Genomic DNA, 23,211 nt, shown 5'->3' on the forward strand with positions numbered 1-23,211 from the left:
TGGGAGAGGGAAAGGGTTAAGGTGTGGTCTTTACTCCCAAATTTCACTTAAATATAACTTCCAAATGAAGAGAAACAATGAGACTTGAAGTAATCTGGGCAAAAATGCAATTTTATGGACAGCGGTGGATGGTTCTTAAAATAACCTTGGTGTTAGGGGGCTCTTCAAAGAGCTGTTTCACTCCGGCATATTGTCATGGGACTTCACCTGCTGGTGATGAAGTAGGTGGTCAGCTTCTCCCTCACCTGGAGTGCCTGTCTGGGGGGGGTGTTGGCACATGCCCTGGTGACATCAGGTAGGTGACCATTTGGCGTGCCCGTCTCCACCCGGAGCGGCTCCTGGAATGACCTCCGCATGTAGTTGTGGAGAACACACGTGGTCTTTACGCAGGCATCAACATTTGAGGGGCTGAGACCAAGCACTCGCCGATACATTCTCCACCAGGCTGCCAGAATCCCAAAGGCGCATTCAACAACTAACCTTTACCTGGATAGTCATTTGTTAAAGATCCTTGCAGACTTTGGCAATGGCAGCTGGCGTCCAGCGCATGAGGTTGGGTCTCAAGGGAAGCCTCGACGAAGACGTGGTGACCGGGTCTCAGGTCTTCAGCCCCAGGGAGTGATGCAGGTGGTGGAATCTCCAGGGTGCCATCCTGAAGTGCCTGGCTGAAGGCAGAGTCCCACCATCACTTCCCTTGCCTTAAGCACCAACATTGACGACACGGAAACAGTAGATGGCATCTACAACAGCCAAGAGTACAACTGAATATCTACCCTTGTTGTAGAATTGCGAACCCAAGGTCGGTGGAGGCTGGGTGACTACATGTTTCCCAGCAATGGAGCCAAGACAGTTGGGGAAATTCCACCTCTACAGGAACTCGGTAGCAATGGCCCTCCAGTCTTCCTCCTTAGGGACAGGCATGTATTCACCAACCAGACAGTCCCAAATGGCTTGTGCCACAGAGGGGACAATGCCTGCCACCGTGGACCGTCCAACTCCGAAGCTGAAGCCGATGGTCCTGTAGGAATCCCCTGTCGTTAAGAATCTGAAATATAATTCTCAATATTGTGTGTAACTTGAAATTCCACCCACATATTCTACCTACTCATATACCTACCTCATTAGTTTATTATGCTCTACTAATTATATTGTAATAGTCATCAACCATCATTAAAAATGCCTTGGAGCAGTACAATTCAGTCTATGGCTGTATCAAACTGTAGCCCAGACCAACTCTACTCTTAGAGAAAAAAAAGGTGCTATCTAGAACCTAAAAGGGTTCTCCGGTTGTCCCCATAGGAGAACCCTTTGAAGAAACTTTTTGGTTCCATCTATAACATTTTCCCCAAAGGGTTCTACCTGGAACTAAAGAGGATTATCCTATGGGGAAAGCAGGACGACACTTTTGGAACCCTTTTTTCTAAGAGTGTAAGTAATTCCAATAAGAATTTAATGAATTACTGTCTTGAACAACAAGGGGTCCTGGAGAAGACTAGCCCACCTTCATCAGGGCAGAAGGCACCCCAACTTTATTTTCATTTGGTAACATTGCATCATTAAAAAATGATTTTAAACCAACTTTGGGAAAAGTTACAGTCCTAATGAACATGCTGTGAAAGTAAATGTTACATATGGGCTATTAACTAGAGCCCTTTAGCTAGCTACGTTTCACATAAAATATATCTAATATAAATCAATTACGGTATCAAAGGCTTTAAACATGTACTCAAATGTAGCTTACCGGAGACAAATCGCCAGGCGTTTAACTGGGCTGATGGACTCCCGGTAGTTGGTATCCATCCGGGCGATCCTGGCTCCAACCATCTGGAGCAGGTGATCGAACTGGCTTCGGTCCAGACGAAAGTAACTTCGAAATTCTTCTCCAAACAGTTGAAGATCTTGAATGAGACGGTGGAACTCCTCTCCATGCTTTCGGGACTTCAACCATCTCTAGACCCACGCTTTCGGCAGGGCTGGTCCCTTACACCCGCCCAACAGCGCGATCAAGACCACCTTCATCACCGTTTGGTCTCATTGTTGAAAGAGCCTACTCTCTGCTATCTTGACTATTATTGCATTTCGCTCCAAAACTGCATTTGAGGGAAATTATATTATAGGCTCGCACAATTTTTAGATGTCATCGAATAAATATGTATGCTACTTGGCAAATGAATAAAATATGTAAAATTATGGAATCCCACATTCTTTTTACTGGATTTGTGTGCAACAAAAATTCAACATTCTACTACTTTCTGTCAAGTCTACGCATACAATTTGATGCATACATTCGATTTACCACAACGTACTACATATGCCTCTGCAACGCAATGCTGCAAGGCAAACGCAGCGATCCATTGGAAATGAATGAACTTCTGGTGTACCTAAACGCAATATCACAATCAGTGTGTTCGAAGCATATTGTTTGAAAGCTGACCGTTAGCCAAGAACCAAACGGAAGCAATCAAGGCGAACGAAAATGGGCCTAACTGAATTTGTCCAATAGAAACGGTCGTTTGCATTTTCTGTTTGGAGTAAAACGGTTTGTTGCAAAACGTTTTGAAACATCTGCCTAATGATCACATCCCAAAGTAACGAATGCGAAAGTTTGAATGATTGCTTTTTTATTCTGACTGTACTGTGATTAGCTGGGTCGATCGTGAAAACTGGGGGCAGCATGAGGACAGAGGGCATTAGATTAGTGTCTACAAACTATAGTGCTTGTTGTATTGGTTGTCTTTCAGGATTCTCTGATGGAAGCAAAGGCACTCCTAACCTCAGGGTCTCCTTTGTCATCCAAAGGCCCTAACAAATGCCAGACCAGACTACTGATTAAATCAAATACATTTTATTGCAGTAATATTTGACAAATATAAACAAAACAAAAGACGAAGCCATATTCATACAAAAACACATTTACACCAGGTTACATGGTCTTGTCCTGGCTGTGTTTGAAATAATAAATTATAAATTAACAGCTGTTAATAGATATGCAATCAAATATACAACATCAGCCCACATTATGATTTGAGCCAATCATTTTCAGTATAGGCTGGTCATTTTCTCCTCGGTTTGGGAATGACGTAGTTACCACTTGTTGCCACAGGAATGAGGAGCTTCCAGGATTCCATTGGGAGATATTTCTCAATCAACACATTGACTGGCATGCTGTCAGTCACAAACCCCTGTCTGGAGAGAAAAACAGAGGTAGAGAAAGACGAATGCACACACACGACAAGGAGATTATAGTACATACTGTACACTTAAACACCTGACGAACCACAGCTATAAACAAACCTCCGCATCAGCAGCTCTACATCCTCTACCTCAATGGTCTTCCTCTTGGCGTGAGCAGCAAACATCTCAAAGTCATCAGCTAGTCGGTCAAAGTAGAGCTCCATTCTGGCAAGTAAATGTTACACATGCATTCATCCATCAATACATTATCATTAAGTAAGTCCTCTATTGTCACTAATACAAATAATTTAACATCAACGATAAAATAACAGTTGTATTCTGATGTTTTCCTGTCTTTAAACAGATCGGTACATCACTAAATCACTTAATGTGCAGGTTAATGAACAAGCACTTTTCCCTAAGATGGCTGTAGATTCTTACATCTCCTTTAGGACAGGGTAGACATCTGTAGACACCTTGGTCTTGGCAAAGTGTTTGAACACGCTCATGATGTAGTTCTTAGAGAGACCAGGATCCTTTTTGGCCTATCCAGTCCGCTTTCCCCTCACCGCTTTGGGCTTCACCGCAGCTGCAGCACCAGCCGAAACACTGAGGCCTCAAAAGACAACAGATTAGGTCACAAGCTTGCACACAAACTAGCACACAATACTACTACTAAAATGATTGCATGTGTTTGTGTGTGACTTGCCTTGGTTGAAGGTCTTTGAGAATAGTGGGTGTGGCCAGGGGGTCAATAGGCAGAGCATTTCTCTTCTCTCTGACAAACGCAGGTGTCTTCATGGACAGCTCTGTAGGAAAGAAGGGGTTAGACATCACAATATATACGCAAGCGCACACACACCTGAATACAGATTTTGTGGATCTAACCTTCACTCTGGATACCATCCCCCTCTTCCACATCATCCCAGTCCTCCTCATGGTCAGCTGGGCTCTGGGCAGTGATGGGGTGCAGGGATGAAATGCTACTATGAGGGGCATTGTTCTCAGGTTCAAAGGTCATCTCTAAAGGAGGCATGGAGTTCTCCATCTCCTCATTTCCAAGGCTGGTGCCTGTTCTACTCAAACCTTCCAGCTCATCTTCCTGGGGCAATGGGGAGGGAGGGGCGCTGCCAAGGGTTACTGTGCGGGTGTGGGCGCTCTCACTAGCTCCCACCTCCGGCCCGCTGTGCCACTCACCAGCAGTGTCCCCCTCTGACCTTCTGCCTGCACACCCTACAAAACACACACAAAGACATCAATAAAACAGTCTCACAAATATTAAATTAAATACAATAGAAAATAGAATAGACCCACTAAGATTATTTTTTCAAACTGTTGACAAGCAGTATTTGAGCCAAGTGGAATACTGTCCACATCAGCCAATGTCACATATTTCATTATGCTCTCATTACCAACCTGACTCAACAGTCTCTGTAGGATGGAGCTCTGCTCCCATGCTCTTGTAGCCCCTCCCTCCTTCCATCACTCCAGCAACCTTGACACCACCCTCTGAGCAATAAGCTCTCCGACTGATGCGCATCGCGTTGTGTACTAAACTCTGTGATGTCAAGCCTTTTTCCACTACCTGTCTCCCTTCATCTGCTACATCTTCTGTCTGAGATTCAGTCATCTCCTCCTCCTCTCCTTCTGTCGGAGACTCGGCTACCTCTCCTTCTGTTTGAGATTTAGCCAGCTCCTCATCTTCTCCTGTCCGGGAGTCAGCTACCTCTTCGGTCTGTGATTTGGACTCCTCCTGTCTCACCAAGGCCTCTCTCTGCCCAGCATCAACAGCCAAATCCTCTCCATCTTTGTTGTCTATTTCCATCTTGTACTCCTTTTGTTCCCCTACCACCTCCATATCTTTCTCCTCCTCATCCTTCATTCCTCCCATTTCTCGCTGGATCTGTGTGCCTATGATGGTGTCTTTGTCCTGGCTGGCGATAGTGAAGGTTGTTGCTGTGTCATCAGGTGGGGCGTAGAGCTCTGTTTTGCTGGTGATGATGTCATGGGTGATGTCAGGAGCGTTGAGGTCACTCAGTCCCAAGGTGAACCCCTCAGAACGAACGGTCTCACTGAGACCCTGCTGATCCTCCCTAACACTCAGCTCTGACAAACAGGGAGAGGGAGGTGGGCGTGGAAAGAGAAAAAAAGAGGTGGAAGTACTAGGTTTAAGTTTGACTCTTCACACAAAATGTAGTCTTAAATAAGAGTCTGAATCTCATATTGTTCCCAATCATTTAAGTGCATATCATACAATATAATACACCGAACAAAAGACAAGCAGATATAAGGGGGAAGAAATTATATAGGATACAGAGGAAAGCGCTTACCAGGGTCTCCACCCATTGCCGCCTGTCGATTCCGTAGGGCCTCGTCAAACTCCTCAAGGCAAATATTTTTACCATTTGCTACCTTCCTTTGAAATCTCCTTTTCTCAGTCCGAATGTCCACAAAGGATGTTTTCAGAGAGAAGGTGATAGAGCTAGAAAATGAGAAAACAGCCTCATTTACATTTCTGACATTCACTACTGAAATTCAATGAGAGCAGAAGTTTTTCCAATTTGCAGCTCTTTACCTTGGAGAGGCAGAAGACAGGGATGAGAGGTATTTTTCTGTTGCACTGCCACCTTCTCCATCTGCAAACAAGGAATCCACAAACATAAAATTATATCAGGAAGTGAATACATCCATCATCAGACTCCTAACCAACAGGCTCCGAGACGGCTTCTACCCCCAAGTCATTATACTGCTAAATATCCATAAGACAACTAAATAGTTAGTCCATGTAACCATTAATTATCTGCATTGATCCTTTCTTGCACTGACTTTATGCACTCACAATACTAAATACAGACACACACTCTCACATAAAACCCACACACATCATGTTACTCTTATCTATTATGATGCCTAGTCACTTATCCTGCCTACGTGTACATACAGTATCTACTTCAAATACCTCATACTCCTGCACATTGATCTGGTACTGGTACTCCCTGTATATAGCTCCATTCTTGTGTATTTTATTCCTCGTGTTACTATTTGTATTATTATTTTTTAACTCTGCATCGTTGGGAAGGTCTCGTAAGCAAACATTTAATGGAAACGTCTACACCCATTGTATTTGCCGAAAAATACAATTTAATTTAAACTTGAACCCATGAAAAGTGGGATTGTCAGTGGGTCAAAATGAGAGGAAGAGAAAATCTCTTCTCATATAGAGCAGATAACCAGTATGTTTAATCACACCCCGTAGCATGTTCAGAACATGCTCCAGTTATAGATGTCACACAAACTTAACCATGCGCACACACTGTACAGTGCCGACCATGACCTTACCTTCATGTTCAAGCTGCCTGTTGAATGCTGTTATGTTGAGACTCCGACATGGTCGCTTCCTGCTTAGTCCCTTCACCGTATTTGACAGGTTTACTGTGGTGGTCATGTCAGGGAAATCCAACTCAGACAGCCCTGTACTAGGAGGCACAAACAAAAACAAGGTGTGAACGCACAAACATCACCACACCAATAATGCAGAGGGCTGTGTGTCCTGAGTGCACCTCTGAGGATATCGTCCTTGTCTGTCAGCATACCTTGGGCGGTTGCTGTGAAGACTGGAGTTTGTGGAGGGAAGCTCTGGCTCCTTCCGGACTGGCCGGTCCTGAACCAGAAGGGATGTCTCCGACTCTGACCAATCAGAGAGGAGACAGAAGAGAAACAAAAACAAAGATCACTGAACAACGGGCCATAATGTGCCCATGATGAGCATATAATAAAACATACATCTTACCGCTAGTCAATAATTAAAACTCTGACCCACACACTCTCACTGTGATATGACAACACTCACCTGTCTGCAGGATCTGCAGTATATATCTAGGTGTGATGTCATCGTCATAGAGAAGTGAGGCTGTGGCTGGTGCAGGCATATTTATCTTCCCAACTCCCTCTGATACAGCCCACCTCTTACTGGGTGGCTCTGGCAGGGAAAACCTGGAAGTGCTCTAAGAGAAAATACAAAAATGCTGATGAACTCAACACAAGCCTTGTTTAAAACAGTTCCTCTGCCCAACAGACAAACGGACAGAAAGACAGATCTTCAAAGTAATGCCGGGCGGACACTACACAACTTTAAAATCCTAACATCCCTGAGCCTCTCACATTAAATGACCGTCTTTCCTGTAGTTGTCTTACCAACATAGTGCTGCGCAAACAAACAAGGGGAGGTCACGCACGAAAACATTCTTCACTTGGTCTTGAGGATTCTCTATACCATGCGGTCTTGACAAAGATGTGATTTCATAGCTAGAACGAGCTGTGGCTCAAAGCAGCCTCAAACATTATCAGTCAGACATTCATGCTTGCCATACAGAGTTGAAATATCTAGCCAATACATTTTTAATTGAAATACATTGTGTGTAAAGAGCTTGTCAGAGCTGTAACGATTTGACACTTTGGCAAGTACAAACACATACTAGTAGTAATCATCGCTCCTGCTCGAGAGTACACATTCTGGGTGATGTGATACAAAGTCATCATCTCACTGGCTATTGCTGATCACCGTTCTCAAATCTTGTCATTACACATGTCACACTACAACAGCATTGCAGATTTTGTGCAGATAAAATCAAACACCTTTAAAAATATTGGGATGTCTGGGACTGCTCAAAGACAGGATCGGTAGCCCTCTGATTACATCTCTGACCCGCTCACATTAAACAAGCGTAGCTGATGGCCGCTCACCCAGAGTAGGCAAGGACATGGGGATTTTGTCTCCGATCTCAAAACCTTGTCTGGGACAGCTAAAATTGGGGCCAAAATCAGTGTACACCCAGCTTAACCTGACCTCACAAAGCTTCTTTTTGATGCTCTGTTTGAGGGACTCCTGTGGGGTAAGGGCCCCAACATCACTCCTCCTTAGTCTGATACTATGTCTGACTCTGGACCCAGGGGACTGGAACTGAGCCTGGGAGGCACTAGAGAGGACATAACACACATGGCTTATTCCATTAAAATGTTAACATTTATCTGGAGATATCACAGTTGACAAGAGAAGGCCTGTCAACCTAACAGTAGACAACCGCTAGCCAAAGCAAGTTTAGTTGATCGATAGTAGTAGGTAATGTGGGTGACACTTTTCGACAGTGTTGATTTACCTGCGGGTAATTGGGGACCTGGAGGACTCCGTTTGAATTACATTTTGCAGGAGAATTCGAGCAGACAGGTCATCGTCCACAGAATCTATGGCATAACGTTCAGTCTGTCGAAACAGAAGAAGTCAACGTCTTACCGATATTCTGGAAATAATTGACATGCTGTCAGTTTCAATTAGTTAGCTAGCTCACTACCGGCTTAGTACTTGCTAGCTAACGTTAATGCAAATAAACACATAACTTACTACTTCTGAAAGTAAGTAAGTGGGGCAACTAACGCGTTAAAGTTAACTACGCTAACGTAACAGGTTAACCTAGCTAGCTATCCAAACTAAGCTAAAGTTAAATTTATCATACTGACTGACACAATCAAGGAATTCTGCCGAGTCGTGTTCACGATACGTTAGATTCGTGTCGCCTCTATGTGGAAAAACAACATTTTGATGTGCTATTTTATGATAGTATCCTAAGCTTGCTAGGATACTATGAAAAATTATATATACAATAAAAAAAAAACTTGCTAGCTACTGTTTACCTTTAGCGGATGGCTCCCGCGTTTAAAATGTAAGTGAAAACTCGCGAGATGAGAATTTGGGGAAGCAGAAAAGCTATTCGGGATTCCTTGTGGGACTTGTAGTTTATTTAAGTTCTTAGTTCTGATACACGATTGCTTGGAAAACAGTAATAATGGATACAATAGTTAAACATCTATCAACATAATACACTTATGAGATATTATACACAAATACGTCTAAAACTATATTAATTGTGCACAACACTAAACAAAATGTCATCTTTTTGGGGCTGCCTGCTTAGGACACAAAACAGGAAGTTGTAAGCATTGTGGGACGTGTAGTTCCGCTTCGAGGCCGATGGGCTTGATAATAACGCGAGGAAGAACGAAACAAAAATAAATTAGATAAAACTTCAATAGAATAACAAGTTTATCAGATTTTCATTGGAATAAATATGCCTGGATTCACCTGCTGTGTCCCTGGCTGCTACAACAACTCTCATCGGGACAGAGAGCTGCGGTTCTACACATTTCCAAAGGATACCACGCAAAGGGAAATTTGGCTCAAGAACATCTCCCGGGCCGGGGTGAGCGGCTGTTTTAGTACCTTCCAACCCACTACTGGACACCGCGTCTGTAGCGTACACTTTCCCGGTGGCAGAAAGACCTATACAGTTCGAGTACCGACGCTCTTCCCGCTGAGAGGAGTGAATGAACGCAAGACTCGAAGGGGCAGGAACAGGAAAGCGTCTGCGGCGGCTCCTGTTACAGCCCCCAGTCCAGGTAGTATTGTCATCACAAACGTTGTTTCGACAGCCCCAGGTGCCGCTGAGACCGCTCAGAGCGATGCAGTCACCGACACAGCTGCTACTGATGGCCCTTTCGTGGTGCAGATCGGCCCAGACGGCGAATACCTCGGACCTGTAAATCCAGCCGCGCAGGGTGACGGGTCCTGTTTTACTGCAGTCGTCTCCAGCTCCACTGACCTGGCTGGGGGCGACGATCCCCCTGCTGACGCCGCGGCCGCTGCCCAGCAGCAGACTGTGCAGTACTACAGCGTTGTCAGCAACCCGCTGGACCACGCGTACTCGCTGACCACCGGGACCACCTCGGCCGAACTACTTCGGAAGCTGAACGAGCAGCGGGACATCATCGCACTCATGGAAGTGAAGATGAAGGAGATGAAGGCAACCATCCGCCAGCTGCGCGTAAACGAGGCCAAGCTACAGGAGGAGGTGCGAGAGCGGGACCGTTTGCTCTCCGCAGGAGCAGCGGTAAAGAAAATGTGACCATCATTCCCACCCAAAGGATGGATAGCTAAAGACCGTCGCGACCTAAGACTTTAACGTGAGATGAAGGGGGTCCGTGGAGAGCAGAGCAAACCCTCTTTTTTACGAAAGCGATGACAATTTATTTTCAATAGAAGAGATAGCAAATTTTTGGTCTACTCATGCTATTTTTTTGGCTAGCTAGTTGATAGTAATAATCCCATAGTTGCCTATAAAACATTGCCCAATTTAGTCCACCCGTGTGTTTGCTAAGTGCAAGCAGCCTTTTAGGGCAGTGTAAAAACATTGGCCAATGCATTCTTGTGGATTGCCTGGCTGCAACTCTGTAGCCTACTTTTTGGGGGAATTATTAGGCCATTTTTTCTGGTTGTTGAGCTGTTTGTATGTCAGTATCTGCAGTTGAATTCTCATTGCAGTATATTAAACACCAGCTTTTCAGCTCAGAGGCCATCCTCCATACAAGGTTGCTTTGTGACTCTAGCTGTGGGAAGATGTGTTGGGTATTATAAAAGTATGTGTGCTTATGAGGTGCCTATTTCCACGAGACCTGTCTTGATCCATGGCTCTCTGGTTGCAAGGCTTTTACACCACCTAAAGGTTCACTGTGACTGTGTGTCTCAACCTTCTCCCAAATAGTTTGATACAGTATCTGTAGTTGCCACTCACATATGGATATTATGTTAACCTCTGACTGTTGAACTTTGACCTGACAGCAATGACTGTTCTGAAACTTAAACCATAACCATTTGAAGTAAATTTAATTTTGAAATAATATATCCTGAGTTGTTTCTTTATCTGTTTAAATTGATGCATGAATGTTATTCTTGGTGCAGTGATCAAATCATGCAGTTGATGTCTATCATTTCTATTCCCCTTTTCAATTGAAACAGACTTTCTCTTAGAGAAATTCACTTACCGTGAACATCAAAGGGATCTAGAATCATGACTTAATCTTATCTTGATTATAAGAAATGTGTTGGACATTCCTAATATTTTCATAGTCAACTTACACACAGCACTGGCACCCCCCCCCCCCCCAGACATGCCATTAGGGGTCACAGTCCCCAGGTCCAGAACAAATTCAAGTAAATGTACAGCATTATACAGAGCCATGAGTGCATGGAAATCCCTTCCATCTTATATAGCGCAAGTGAACATCAAACCTGTTTTCAAAAAACAAATAAAGCAACACCTGATGGCACAATGCCTATCTCCCATGTGACCTACTTGTTGTGTGTTTGTACTGACATTCATGTGTAACTGATAGATACACACATACACACATTACATGTTAATGTTTTTAACTGTAAATTGTAAAATCATTTGTCTGTAATGTATTTTTCGTTAAGCGTTTTTCAGTAAGACTAGCTGTTGCCATTGGCGTCTACTAATGGGGATCCTAATAAATCAAATTAAATGACTAGCTCACATTAAAGAATATCTGGTATGGGGAGTTCATTTTCAAAATTAAGTTTGAATCCTCTCACCAGACCTGCTGCACTATACAGAGACTGTAGATGGCACTACACTACAGCTTGGACATCAATGTCACTGGACTTTCCCTCCCCATTCTGTCTGTCAAGTGTGCATCCCTATAGATCACCTTTTCTCTATCTTTCTCCCTTGGCGGATCATGGTCCACTATCTTACCTTCCTCTGTTATATGGGACCTTATGCATTCTTACCCCTGTCCTTATCATCAGTAAACTGTAATTTATAAGAATCTTTGCTACTTTCTATTGTATTATTTTGTTGTAGATTCTATCTATTAGTGAGTGACTTGTCTTTAGCAAACAGTCATTCAAATCAATTTATCATAGTTAAATAAAGGATAAGAACCTTTTTTTTTCAAAGAGCGAGATGTGATTAGCATTGCAAGGTAGGGGGCGTGGCGACACATTTTCATGCGAATATTCTAAAATACCCATAAAAACAAAACGCGCATTTTCCCACGATAGATGTTTCCATCAAATTAATTTGTCGCTGATAAAAGGCCGTGCGTGATGACGTTATACACGTAAAAATACCCTTTGTGGTATTCAAATAAAAAAGAGAAGTTAAGTAGGTTTCCACCGCATTTTCAACTAAAATGATGGTTTTATCACAAACTATGTTGCGTTATATAATGAGTGTGCACACTCTTGGAACGTGCGCTTTAGCGGTGTTGGCTAGAGCTCACGTATAGCCTACATAGTGAGATTATTATTATGGACGAAAGAGCGAGATTATTTTTATTTGTCAAATGGCAGCCAAACATCGATGATCATGTCACCATAACAAGACCCTCGATATTTATTGGAAAGGAGCAGCAAGCTCATCACCTTGCACTTTCACCACCCTGTGAAATTCATCATAATTGATTTGATCTGTAGTCTAATAAACTGCATGGTTTCCCAAATCGTAGTTTGAGGACTACACGTCATCGCGTTATTGTATCAATATTCGCGCATAAAAGCGTTTCCATCGACATATCTCGCATAATTCATTTTACCGACACAAAAAGATCCCATTATGTTTAGCGTATTGAGTTTTGTCAACATTTGGAATGTTTTCATCTGGCTCGTCATGAAATGTTTTATCCTACATGTACTTTACTAGCATAAAAAGGTTTAATGGAAACCTCCTTCATTTGTATGGATTAAAAAGCACTGGACAGTCAAAAGCACTATGAGGGATGTCAAATTATAACAGTGTAGATTAAGGAAAGGAGACGAGGAGGCCAAGTAAGAGTATTGATATGCACCCTCAGTCTTCTGACCACACCACTCTGAGGCTCCACTGCTGGTTAGCAAAGGGTTTGTCAGAGGGCTAACTCCTCACATGAAAGCTCAGAGCTGTTTCCCAGGGTAGTTAACCTGTAGGTGTGTATGTTTGTTAGACAGTGTGTAAATTGTGTCTGTGTGAGTATTCTGTGTACATTGCATTGCTAGTTATTTTGGAGTTTAAAGATCAATGATGTGTGTAAACTGGATGACTCACTATGCAGTTTGTGTATATATGTACATTTGTCATATGTTTGCCACCGAAAGAATGTACCTTTCCAGCTGACATGGGTACAGGAATTATATGTGTGACTGAGAGAGAGCGAGAGAGAGAGAGATGAATGGAGAGAGGGGGGTTCCTAATCCTAATCTGGATTTATTCTCTACCCCAGGTCCCAGTAGAGTTATGTAATTACTTAGTCTAGGCCTGTCAATCAAATTTACACAACTCTCTCTCCCTTTCCCTATCCCCTATTCCTCTCGCTCTCCCCCCACTCTCTCTCTCTCTCTCTCTCGCTTTCACCACACAGTATCTGCGTAGCGTAGCCACTCATGTCTAATCATTTCACTGTCTCTTCCTTAGTGCCTTATATAATATGAATCAAATTCCCTAAAACAATGTGCATGACTCCGCTGCCTCTCCTATCATGGTACTTTCAAGAGGAAACCCTATGTCATTAAAGAGTATTACAAGATTAAAGTATAACACTGTGTTTTGACGTGAATGTCTGTGAATTATATATTTTTTACAAAACAAACAATTCATGAAATCCTCTATCAAACAATCCCATGCCAAAGCTCTCAGTAGTCATCGCGTGACTTGTGTAAGTGACCACACTGCCATGCATCGTTCCAAGTGGATTTGCCTCTATTTGTAAGGATTTACATTCGCTTTTGTGGCACATTTCTTCCTTTGGTTATGTTAAGCCTGTTTAACCTTGTTTGCCCATGTTGATTTTGTTAGCCTGTGTGTACCCTGGTGCTATATATTCTACTGTCCTTGCCTTTCATTGTTAACCATTGTTATTCTCTATTCTCTGAACAACCATAGAGATAAAGCACATACGCTTTATCTGACCATAGTGTACCTATTTCTTAATCTACCTAATCCGACCCTCAAATCTAATGAAGATGCCATCCATTGAACTGTGGGAGATTAAACAGCAGTGTGACGATCGTGGCTCTCAGCTTCCTGCCATGCTGAGACCCTTATTCTGCAATCAGATAGTCAGGGATATTGTGTATAGGACCTAATCTCAATCCCTGCTTCCAGTTGTCATTCTGATGGACACACACACACACACACACACACACACAGGGACATAGCAGGTATCTCCAGAGGCAGTCAGATTATTCAGAAGCTAATGGTTGTAGTAAACTGCAGATTACTGTTGAGATATCGTTCCTCCCATGTGTGACTGTCTACAGATGTGAAACAGGACTTATCTACTAATGCACCCAGCGCCAGCCATCTGGGGGGCATGGAGGGTGGAGCAGGGGGCATACAGTGGGAAGTGGGTTGTTAAAACTGTCTGTAACTGTCTATAATCCAAAGGCTCAACCAGGTAGGGCTGTCATTAGATGGTGGGCAGAGGGAAACTCCATCCATATATGATCTGTGTGTGGGTAAACTAATGTTGCCTGAACCCTGCCCCCCCCCCCCCCCCTCCCCCCTTGTACTCTGGGAGCTGAGTGTCCCAGAGGATCCTGTGATTCCGAGCTCGTCTCTCCCAGGTGGGCTAGATTCTCTAATCCTCACTGGGATCTCATCCATCTGCCCGCTTCTTCCCAAAAATCGGATTATTTAACCCAGCACAGCCCACCTTACCGTCCTAGAAAACAAGACATAGTCCCACACAGGCAGAAACTGTGAAAATACACTGTATACAGTATATGTGTGTGGGGGTGGATAGGACAGATTTACTGAGTAATCTCAATAAACCCAGAATAAATTCCATTAATTGAGAAATAGTAACTCCAAACATCTGGAATTTATGGGTCTGTGTTAGGGAGTATTTCCCCTCTTTTGTAAGAAACTGTTCTGCAAACTAAACTCAACAAAAAAAGAAACGTCCCTTTTTCAGGACCCTGTCTTTCAAAGATAATTTGTAAAAATCCAAATAACTTCACAGATCTTCATTGTAAAGGGTTTAAACACTGTTTCTCATGCTTGTTCAATGAACCATAAACAATTAATGAACATGCACCTGTGGAACGGTCGTTAAGACACTAACAGCTTACAGACGGTAGGCAATTAAGGTCACAGTTATGAAAACTTAGGACACTAAAAAGGCCTTTCTACTAGACTTCTAATTCCATTGTCACCCTCTCTAACTGGACTGTTGATTCGATGATCTTGCTAAGGAAATATTCTGTCAGGACTGCTATCTGTTTATTCCGGACAGGGACACATTATTCCACTTCTGTTAGTCACGTCTGTGAAACTTGTTCAGTTTATGGCTCAGTTGTTGAATCTTGTTATGTTCATACAAATATTTGCACATGTTAAGTTTGCTGAAAATAAACTCAGTTGACAGTGAGAGAACGTTTAGTTTTTTGCTGAGTTTATATAAAGCCCATATTTCTGAGGAGCTCCGCTTTCTCTTCTATCTCTCTACCAAACTATTGACACACTGCATTGTGAGTTTGTGCTATGTGCTATTTTACCTCCACTAAATGCCCTTAATACTGAGATTGGAAATGAGAATGCTCTAATCCAGTGTGCTATGATGTGACGTCCCTGGTCCGTTGCCCCCAAGCTTTCCACAGCTTGCCCTCCACCCCTCCCCTACACACACATCCCCTGGATGCAGCACGTCGGCCCTTTGCTCTGTTAATCCCGTGAACACTCACTACGATCTGCCTGTATGCTCTGCTCTACTCTTGAGCTCTGATGATCCAACAAATGAATGACAGGACACCTCACTCTGAGAAGACACCAAAATTCTGTCCGGGATTATAACACTGCTGTGAACGTCATCAGATCAGAGCCCATTAATTGTGTGCTGGGGCTCCACTGGACTCAGTTGGGCCAGTTGAGTATGAGGTCCCATGCCTGCACCGTGACTTTCCTCCTGCCTGTTGCTCTTTACCTCTGTAAGGATGCTTTCCCCTTTTCTATTTATGTATTGTATGTCTGTGTGTCTCTGTGTGTGTTGTAGTGATGTTACTTTAGTGTGGTGAGCGCAGTTTGATGCTTCAAAAGGCAGCTTTTACCTCACTCTGCTCTTACTAGTTTCCTATATTTTTTCTGTTCAACTGTTGTTTGTTAGAATATTTGAAACTGAAGGGATGGCATAAGTAGCAGCGCAGGAGTGATGGTTTGGTATGGGGTGATGGTAAGTTGGTCAGGAGAGGAGAGCAACTGTATGGGTGAAAATGTATTTCTTTCTGAATCCATTCGGATATGAAGGAGAGAGGTTTTACGAAGCACTTATCCTAATGTTCTATCTTGTTCTGAACAGCGCAGTGTGTGTGTTTATGTGTGTGTGTGCCTCCCACTGTCGTCTCTCAGGGAGTTGTGGGACAGCTGGAGAATACTATCCCACTGAGTGCTGAGGATAGGGGCGGTACCTCCTGTAGTCTACGGAGTTGACTAAAGGCTATAAGAATGTTACGTTGAGAGAGAGAGACATAATGCATGTTGTGCTAGGACACCAGAGCAAGAGATTCATTTGTTGAGTTTGTTGCATTCACCCCAACCTTCCCCCTGTGGTGATGCTCATCTTCATTTTCCTTCTCCACCCTCCCTCAGGGCTAATGTGTGTGTGTGTTTGTGATTATATGGTTGTTTACCAATGTGTGTGTACATGTAGTTTGCACACACACACACACACACACACACACACACACACACACACACACACACACACAGAGAGAGGGGCATATGATGAATTATCTTACTCCGATGCTAAAACCCCAGACGTAAATAAACAAATTAAAAGTAATCTATTATTAGCAGTGGACAAAAGAGCTTATGTATCTACTGTAATTCACATTCATACTCTTCACTCCCTCAGATCTGGCTCCTGTGTGTTGGGCTGCTGCACTCCCTAGCTCCTGTGGCGTCATCTACAAGAGCTTTGCTCAGTGTCTCCTCACTCTGGGGGACAGTCTGGGTGACACACAGAAAGAGCAGAGCACACAGGACATTGACACAGTCTGCAGGTGAGTCTCTCTCTCCCACTCCAATTTGACACCTACTCAATCACTCCAGCTCTCTTTTTCTTCTTGCATATTCTCCCATCTCCTTACAAACATAAGTGTTCATTTTCAGACCAAGTCACTCCTACAGAATCAGACTGTAACCCAACATGTGCTCCAACACTTGTAAACACACACACGTCCCACATCCCTCATTCACAACCTTCAGACTTCCTTGGAGTATTCCTTTCACATACTTTCAAAAAACACACTCCCTCACAAACCACTCTCTCATGTTGTCATATTTGCCCCCTTACAGATCATGGGATGCATTCCATGTGTGTGCGAATGCGGCACTTGCCGGTTGTCCTGGAGACGCAGCGGCTGTGTGGGAGTCTCTGAGGCAAGAGTCTAGGAAGACACAGTTTTCTGGAAACCTCTATGACATGTGTGCCAGCCGCACCATACTGGCACCCAATACAGTGCCCGTGCCACCCTCCCTAAGCCCACCAACATCAGACCAGACCAATCAAGAAACTCTAAAAGGGTACACGCATCACCTTGGACCCGCCTACACCACGCTTCTGCTCTCAGCATGCATCTCTCTACTGCTCCTTCTCAGGATGTAGCCCTGGACTCCCTCAGACTGCTATAGGTTCTCTGTGAGCCTTGTGTTTTACTGGACTGAGCATAAAATTAACCAACACACACCTGGGAAAACCCCTCACTCCAAAACACACGCAAGCACACATCCTTACGCCAAAATGCATACCTCCTCCAACACGCATACACACACAGGCATGTACATGTACACACAAACACGCAAGAAAACACTCAAGCGTTATGGACTTCATTCATGGCACATAGCTCATGTAAGAAAGAAAGACAGGAACAAAAAATAGAAAGAACGAATCTAAGACCTTTTATAACATCTTGAGTTGTTTGGATTCAGAATCTGAGTTGTTGACCAATAGTATTAATGTAAAATTAGATATCAGACCTACAGAACCCCTACACCTGTATACACTTTCGTGTTTTTATATGAGCTATACCTGTAAAATGTATTTTACTCAGCCCCCACCTGACTAAATCCCTATATTCCCCAATCATTGATTCTTGCATTGCCTGTGTGGGCACTGGGCATGGAATAGCCACCACAAACAGTGTGCCTGTGGACTTATTATGTAATGATTCATCATAATGTAAAAATGATATCAGAAGCTGCACTTCCCTTAGATACATGTTTGTTTTCATAGTTTCATGTCAGATTTCTCAGAGCAGTTGCTTTAAGGGATGCATGCATTGTTTCATTCAATTGTAAGATGTGAATTCAAACATACAGACAGCTGATTAATCCAGACAGTTAGATTTGATAATTCATGCATTAATTTGTAATAAAATATATTTACAAGGATATGTATGGTGTAGTATGTAACGTGCAATGTGTGTGTGTGTGTTTGTAATCTTTGCTCTTAAATCCTTTCATAACAGAAGGTCATGAGCAGATCAATCTAATCTGTCTTTGTTCCTGCCCAGCATCCCTCGATGCACCCTGACGGCCCAGGACACACTGCACATCCTAGCCATGTGTCAGAGTAGGGGAGGGAGGAGGGGGAGAGGGAGGAGGAAACATGAAGAGATGGTGAATTATGATGTGAACATGGTCATGAACAGAAACAAAGATTTAGAGAACAGTAGACAATGCCATTTGTGCATGCGTGTGGCTATGACAAGAGAGATGAGGAGACAGGTGGATATATTTTTTTGTTAATCCTCTTTTTGGTACCTTTATTTAAAGACCCAATCTACTAAAATCTATTCTCTAGTCTCCCTGCGACCAGTATTTGACCTGGGCACCGGGCCATGTTTTCTTTCAGGGAGCCCTGAAATCTCACCCTCAGTCCCAGGTAGATTAAATGATACAGTCCATGTGTTTTTGCATTAGCAGGTCTGTAATAATACTACTGCTAAAACACGCAAAGACTTTGACAAAATAACTACTCTTTAATTCACATTTATGCATGATGATCATCGTCATCAGTATTTTCTAAACTTGTTTTTTATGTTTTATTTTCTGTAATTGGGGCGGCCGGGTAGTCTAGTGGTTAGAGTGTTGGACTAGTAACCGGAAGGTTGCAAGTTCAAACCCCCAACCTGACAAGGTACAAATCTGTTGTTCTGCCCCTCGTTCTACCCACAGTTCCTAGGCTGTCATTGAAAATAAGAATTTGTTCTTAACTGACTTGCCTAGTTAAATAAAGGTTAAAAAAATTATGAGCCAGTGTGTACTGCATATTTGGTACTTAAGTGCCACCTAGTGGTATATTTAAAGTATTTGTGTAACAAGCACTGAGACAAATTCCCCATACTTATAACGTTTTATTTTATGAGCCCTGGCTATAATCTGCCTGGGATTATCTTGGAATGGATTTGAATGCAGTTCATGAACACTTAATTCAGAACACTGAGCCTGAGAATACAGAATATAAAGTATAACCAGTAATAGAACAGCTACGAAAAACTAACAAAAAAAACATTGTTTTGAGCGGAAAATGTGTTGGGTGTAAACCCATGGCTGCGAAATAGCTCCACAGCAGCTCTCTGTGTTTACATTGTACCCGTCTTCAGCAAAACAAGGCTTTCCCAGATTGAACACCTAAACCTAGTGTTGTTAATGCTTTCAAAGCCTTCTGCAAGGTTAGTCCAGCTCCTCAATGAGAAAACCTGGTTTGCTGGCTTCAGGGCTCTGCCTCTGTCTGTGTTCTCCCTGAGGTTCTGATATCACCAGCACTGGGGCATCCCCCGCCTCTGGGTCCAATGCTACTAGGTGATTGGTGGGCGATTTGTTTGACGTGTTGTCACAGACCCTGAACAGTGAAGATGAGCATGGACCTGAGGTAGATGTGGTCTCTGTGGTCCACACTGTCCCACTCTCATGGTGCACCGTCCAGAAACATACAACATATCTTTTTCATCAAATAAATGTTTGAAATTGGTAATGCACCTGTCCTTTGGGAACACAGGTCGGTCATCCAGGTATGTGAGCTGTTTGAGATGTATGATCATAGTCTTCCTGTAGTATGGGATTTTCTTTATCACTTCATTTCCCATCAGGTTCAGCACGCGCTGAGGAGGAGGGAACAACAAGGGTGTAATCACACACACACACACACACACACACACACACACACACACACACACACACACACACACACACACACACACACGCTTGGTTATATTATCAGCATGAAGCAAGAGTATTTGCATTTTATAGTCAGTGTGTCATGCGCATGGGCATACTAATGAATAAAGATTATATGATCTCTATTGCATACAGTACTGTTAATCTGTGTGAGCCTGTTGTGAGCATGTCTTCTCACCAGTTCAGACATTCTCTCCAGCACAGTGAGGATGTCTGGGTCATCCAGCAGGTTGTGGGACATGTCCAGTACACTGAGGGAGAGGCACTGACTCAGATGCTCCACGTCTCCCACTCAGCAAGCTCTGCACCCTCAATGTCTGTGTGTGTGTGTGACTCCATCTATTTGATTTGTGAGTATTTTCCCAGCCTGCCTGCCTGTTCTGGGCACCTTGCAGATAGCCCATAATAAGCTTAAACCCATGGCTGCGAAATAGCCCATAATAAGCTTATTATGGGCTATCTGCAAGGTGCCCAGATCAGGCAGGCAGGCTGGGAAAATACTCACAAATCAAATAGATGGAGTCACACACACACACACACACACACACACACACAGAGAGATAGGTGCGGTACGTAGAGTGAGGACAGACTCACCAATGTTTTCGATGGTGCGTATGTAGTTGTTGCAGACATTGAGGGTGCAGAGCTTGCTGAGTGGTTCTAAGTTCTCCAGATTGTGTATGAGGTTCTGGTGGAGGAAGAGGCAGCGTAGGTCCGTTTGGGCCTGCAGGTTCTGGATGCGCTGCAGTCCATTGCACTCCAGCCAGAGACACTTCAGCCCTGTGTACTCCTCCATGGTGGAGAAGCCTAAGAGGGGAAAATATAAAATAAATAACATAAGAATACTAAAATAACTCTAACAGTGCAGTTGTATTCCACCTACAATTCTATATAGACCACACAAAGCGTATGATTTTAATTTCTATAAATTATTCATGCAACAATATATATCTAACCCCTCCATAAACAACAACAATTTCAGACACACCTTTGAAGTGCAAATACAGTGTGTCATTCAATCGAGGTGTCATGTAGAGTTTATTTTGCTTGCAGTGGTCCTTCAGAAATGTCTTTGTCATTCTGAGGAACATAAAGCGTCACTAGTTAGAATGCTAGACAGAACGAACAATAATGTTAGAAGACTACTGACAGCCAATTCCTAGTTTTTAAGATTACCTTGGACCCGAGTCCTTTTCCTCTTGTTGTTGGGCTTGTAGGAGTTTGTCGACTTCTGTATGTGAGGACACACAAGTGAGATAGGAGGATAACTTTAGACATGGCTAGACTCATGCAATTATTTAACATGTTGCCATGTGCTGACTATTATGCTAAATTATAGTGAACTGTCTAACCTAGTTTACTGGAAGTTGCAGAAATATTGCTGAACGCGATGTCAACATCTCCAGCTTGCAGGGTCATACTGGACTCCTCACCACTTTCTTCTTCCACCTCACCGGATTCGAGGGGTTCAGGATGCATCGGCGATAGTTTTAAGTGATTACTACTTCTATATACACTATTTACTTGTTTAGTTAACAGTTTGTGTTAACGTATTAGCCAGTTGTAATAACTTGTCATAAACACCCTGGCAGCTTTTTTCAGGTAAAGCTTTGTGTTTCCATAGCAACGGTGAAACATCAAACGACGACCACCATTCTCTCAAGATTGGTTGTGCAAGCCAGAGTCATATTTAATTTAAACTTTATTTTATCAGGGAGTCATACTGAGACCAATGTCTTTTTTACAGATGAGCCTTGAATTACATAAATTAAAAAGAAATACATTATTTTTAAAAACTAAGAAATTCGTCAGTATTAATGTGCAGATTCGATGACGCTAAACCGCGGTGCACCGTGGTATGGCCCGTTATGTCATCGGACGAAATCGGGGAGCAGCACGCTTCTCAAATCGAACAGTAATCTGTGCCGCTCGGTCATTTTGTCAACCCATGCAGCATGGTGCACCGTCCAGAAACATACAACATATCTTTTTCATCAAATAAATGTTCAAATTTTCTAACTATTTTTTATTGGGAAGGCAGATAAACCGTTATAATAAAAAGCAATCGCTTTAGCATGGGAAAACACAGAATACTAGTAATTATGACACATGCTTAAAACCTTGTGACTAGGGGACAGTATTTTCATTTTTGAAAAAATAACGTTCCTATAGTAAACGGGATATTTTGTCAGGACAAGATGCTAGAATATGCATATAATTGACAGCTTAGGATAGAAAACACTCTAAAGTTTCCAAAACTGTAAAAATATTGTCTGTGAGTATAACAGAACTGATGTTGCAGGCGAACGCCTGAGAAAAATTCAATCCGGAAGTGCCTCATGTTTTGAAAGCGCTGCGTTCCAATGCATCCCTATTGAGCAGTGAATGGGCTATCAATCAGATTACTTTTTCTCCGTATTCCCCAAGGTGTCTACAGCATTGTGATGTAGTTTTATGCATTTATGTTGAAGAATTCCCAAAAGCGGCTACATTGCGCAAGTGGTCACCTGATGCTCCCAGAGTGATTCTCGTGTAAAATACAGAGGTAGCCATTATTCCAATCGGTCCTACTGAAAAACTAATTGTCCCGGTGGATATATTTTCCAATAGATATTTGAAAAACACCTTGAGGATTGATTATAAACAACGGTTGCCATGTTTCTGTCGATATTATGGAGCTAATTTGGAATATTTTTCGGAGTTTTCGTGACTACAATTTCCGGGCGATTTCTCAGCCAAATGTGAAGAACAAACGGAGCTATTTCGCCTACAAAAATAATATTTTTGGAAAAAAGGAACATTGGCTATCTAACTGGGAGTCTCGTGAGTGAAAACATCCGAAGCTCATCAAAGGTAAACTATTTAATTTGATTCTTTTCTGATTTCCGTGACCAAGTTACCTGCTGCTAGCTGGACAAAATGCTATGCTAGGCTATCGATAAACTTACACCAATGCTTGTCTAGCTTTGGCTGT

General features: G+C 43.0%; 3 protein-coding genes, 1 non-coding gene and 1 pseudogene across 4 annotated transcripts; 2 read left to right on the forward strand and 3 right to left on the reverse strand.

Moving 5' to 3' along the window:
- Positions 1 to 203: 203 nt before the first annotated feature.
- LOC149983058 (uncharacterized) lies at positions 204 to 1,928 on the reverse strand (annotated as a pseudogene).
- Positions 1,929 to 2,829: 901 nt separating this feature from the next.
- On the reverse strand, positions 2,830 to 9,021 carry LOC110526447 (uncharacterized; the record flags this gene model as incomplete). The annotated part of the gene is made up of 14 exons (XR_016496837.1): positions 2,830 to 3,186; positions 3,295 to 3,399; positions 3,616 to 3,783; positions 3,884 to 3,983; positions 4,063 to 4,407; positions 4,591 to 5,280; positions 5,505 to 5,656; positions 5,750 to 5,810; positions 6,514 to 6,650; positions 6,768 to 6,861; positions 7,025 to 7,178; positions 8,021 to 8,150; positions 8,331 to 8,434; positions 8,863 to 9,021. It is a non-coding gene; the product is annotated as an uncharacterized LOC110526447 (transcript).
- A 131-nt stretch (positions 9,022 to 9,152) lies between these two features.
- Positions 9,153 to 11,352, forward strand: LOC110526448 (THAP domain-containing protein 11). Its single transcript, XM_021607440.3, has one exon. It carries the CDS (start codon positions 9,297 to 9,299, stop codon positions 10,128 to 10,130), a length of 834 nt encoding a protein of 277 aa, XP_021463115.3. The 5' UTR covers positions 9,153 to 9,296; the 3' UTR covers positions 10,131 to 11,352.
- A 4,336-nt stretch (positions 11,353 to 15,688) lies between these two features.
- Positions 15,689 to 18,451, forward strand: LOC149983059 (neuritin-like protein). The gene is made up of 3 exons (XM_090238720.1): positions 15,689 to 15,988; positions 16,912 to 17,059; positions 17,355 to 18,451. Exons 1-3 carry the CDS (start codon positions 15,802 to 15,804, stop codon positions 17,662 to 17,664), a joined length of 645 nt encoding a protein of 214 aa, XP_090094846.1. The 5' UTR covers positions 15,689 to 15,801; the 3' UTR covers positions 17,665 to 18,451.
- A 943-nt stretch (positions 18,452 to 19,394) lies between these two features.
- Positions 19,395 to 22,050, reverse strand: LOC110526450 (uncharacterized). Its single transcript, XM_021607441.3, has 5 exons — positions 21,590 to 22,050; positions 21,414 to 21,468; positions 21,226 to 21,317; positions 20,832 to 21,044; positions 19,395 to 20,161 (listed from the first exon to the last, which is right to left on the reverse strand). The coding sequence occupies exons 1-5, from the start codon at positions 21,714 to 21,716 to the stop codon at positions 20,136 to 20,138; spliced, it is 513 nt and encodes a 170-aa protein (XP_021463116.3). The 5' UTR covers positions 21,717 to 22,050; the 3' UTR covers positions 19,395 to 20,135.
- Between the last annotated feature and the right edge of the window lie 1,161 nt (positions 22,051 to 23,211).

This window comes from Oncorhynchus mykiss, chromosome 6 (assembly GCF_057628025.1).
Source record: "Oncorhynchus mykiss isolate SJ-2025 chromosome 6, ASM5762802v1, whole genome shotgun sequence".
NCBI lineage: Eukaryota > Metazoa > Chordata > Actinopteri > Salmoniformes > Salmonidae > Oncorhynchus > Oncorhynchus mykiss.

Coding starts and splice junctions, on each gene's coding strand:
- LOC110526448 (XM_021607440.3), top strand. CDS start 9,297: ATGCCTGGATTCACCTGCTGTGTCCCTGGCTGCTACAACAACTCTCAT.
- LOC149983059 (XM_090238720.1), top strand. CDS start 15,802: ATGACAGGACACCTCACTCTGAGAAGACACCAAAATTCTGTCCGGGAT. Junction 15,989..16,911: donor GCCTGTTGCTCTTTACCTCT/GTAAGGATGCTT, acceptor TCACTCCCTCAG/ATCTGGCTCCTGTGTGTTGG. Junction 17,060..17,354: donor GACATTGACACAGTCTGCAG/GTGAGTCTCTCT, acceptor GCCCCCTTACAG/ATCATGGGATGCATTCCATG.
- LOC110526450 (XM_021607441.3), bottom strand. CDS start 21,716: ATGCATCCTGAACCCCTCGAATCCGGTGAGGTGGAAGAAGAAAGTGGT. Junction 21,318..21,413: donor GAAAAGGACTCGGGTCCAAG/GTAATCTTAAAA, acceptor TATGTTCCTCAG/AATGACAAAGACATTTCTGA. Junction 21,045..21,225: donor ACTGTATTTGCACTTCAAAG/GTGTGTCTGAAA, acceptor TTCCCCTCTTAG/GCTTCTCCACCATGGAGGAG.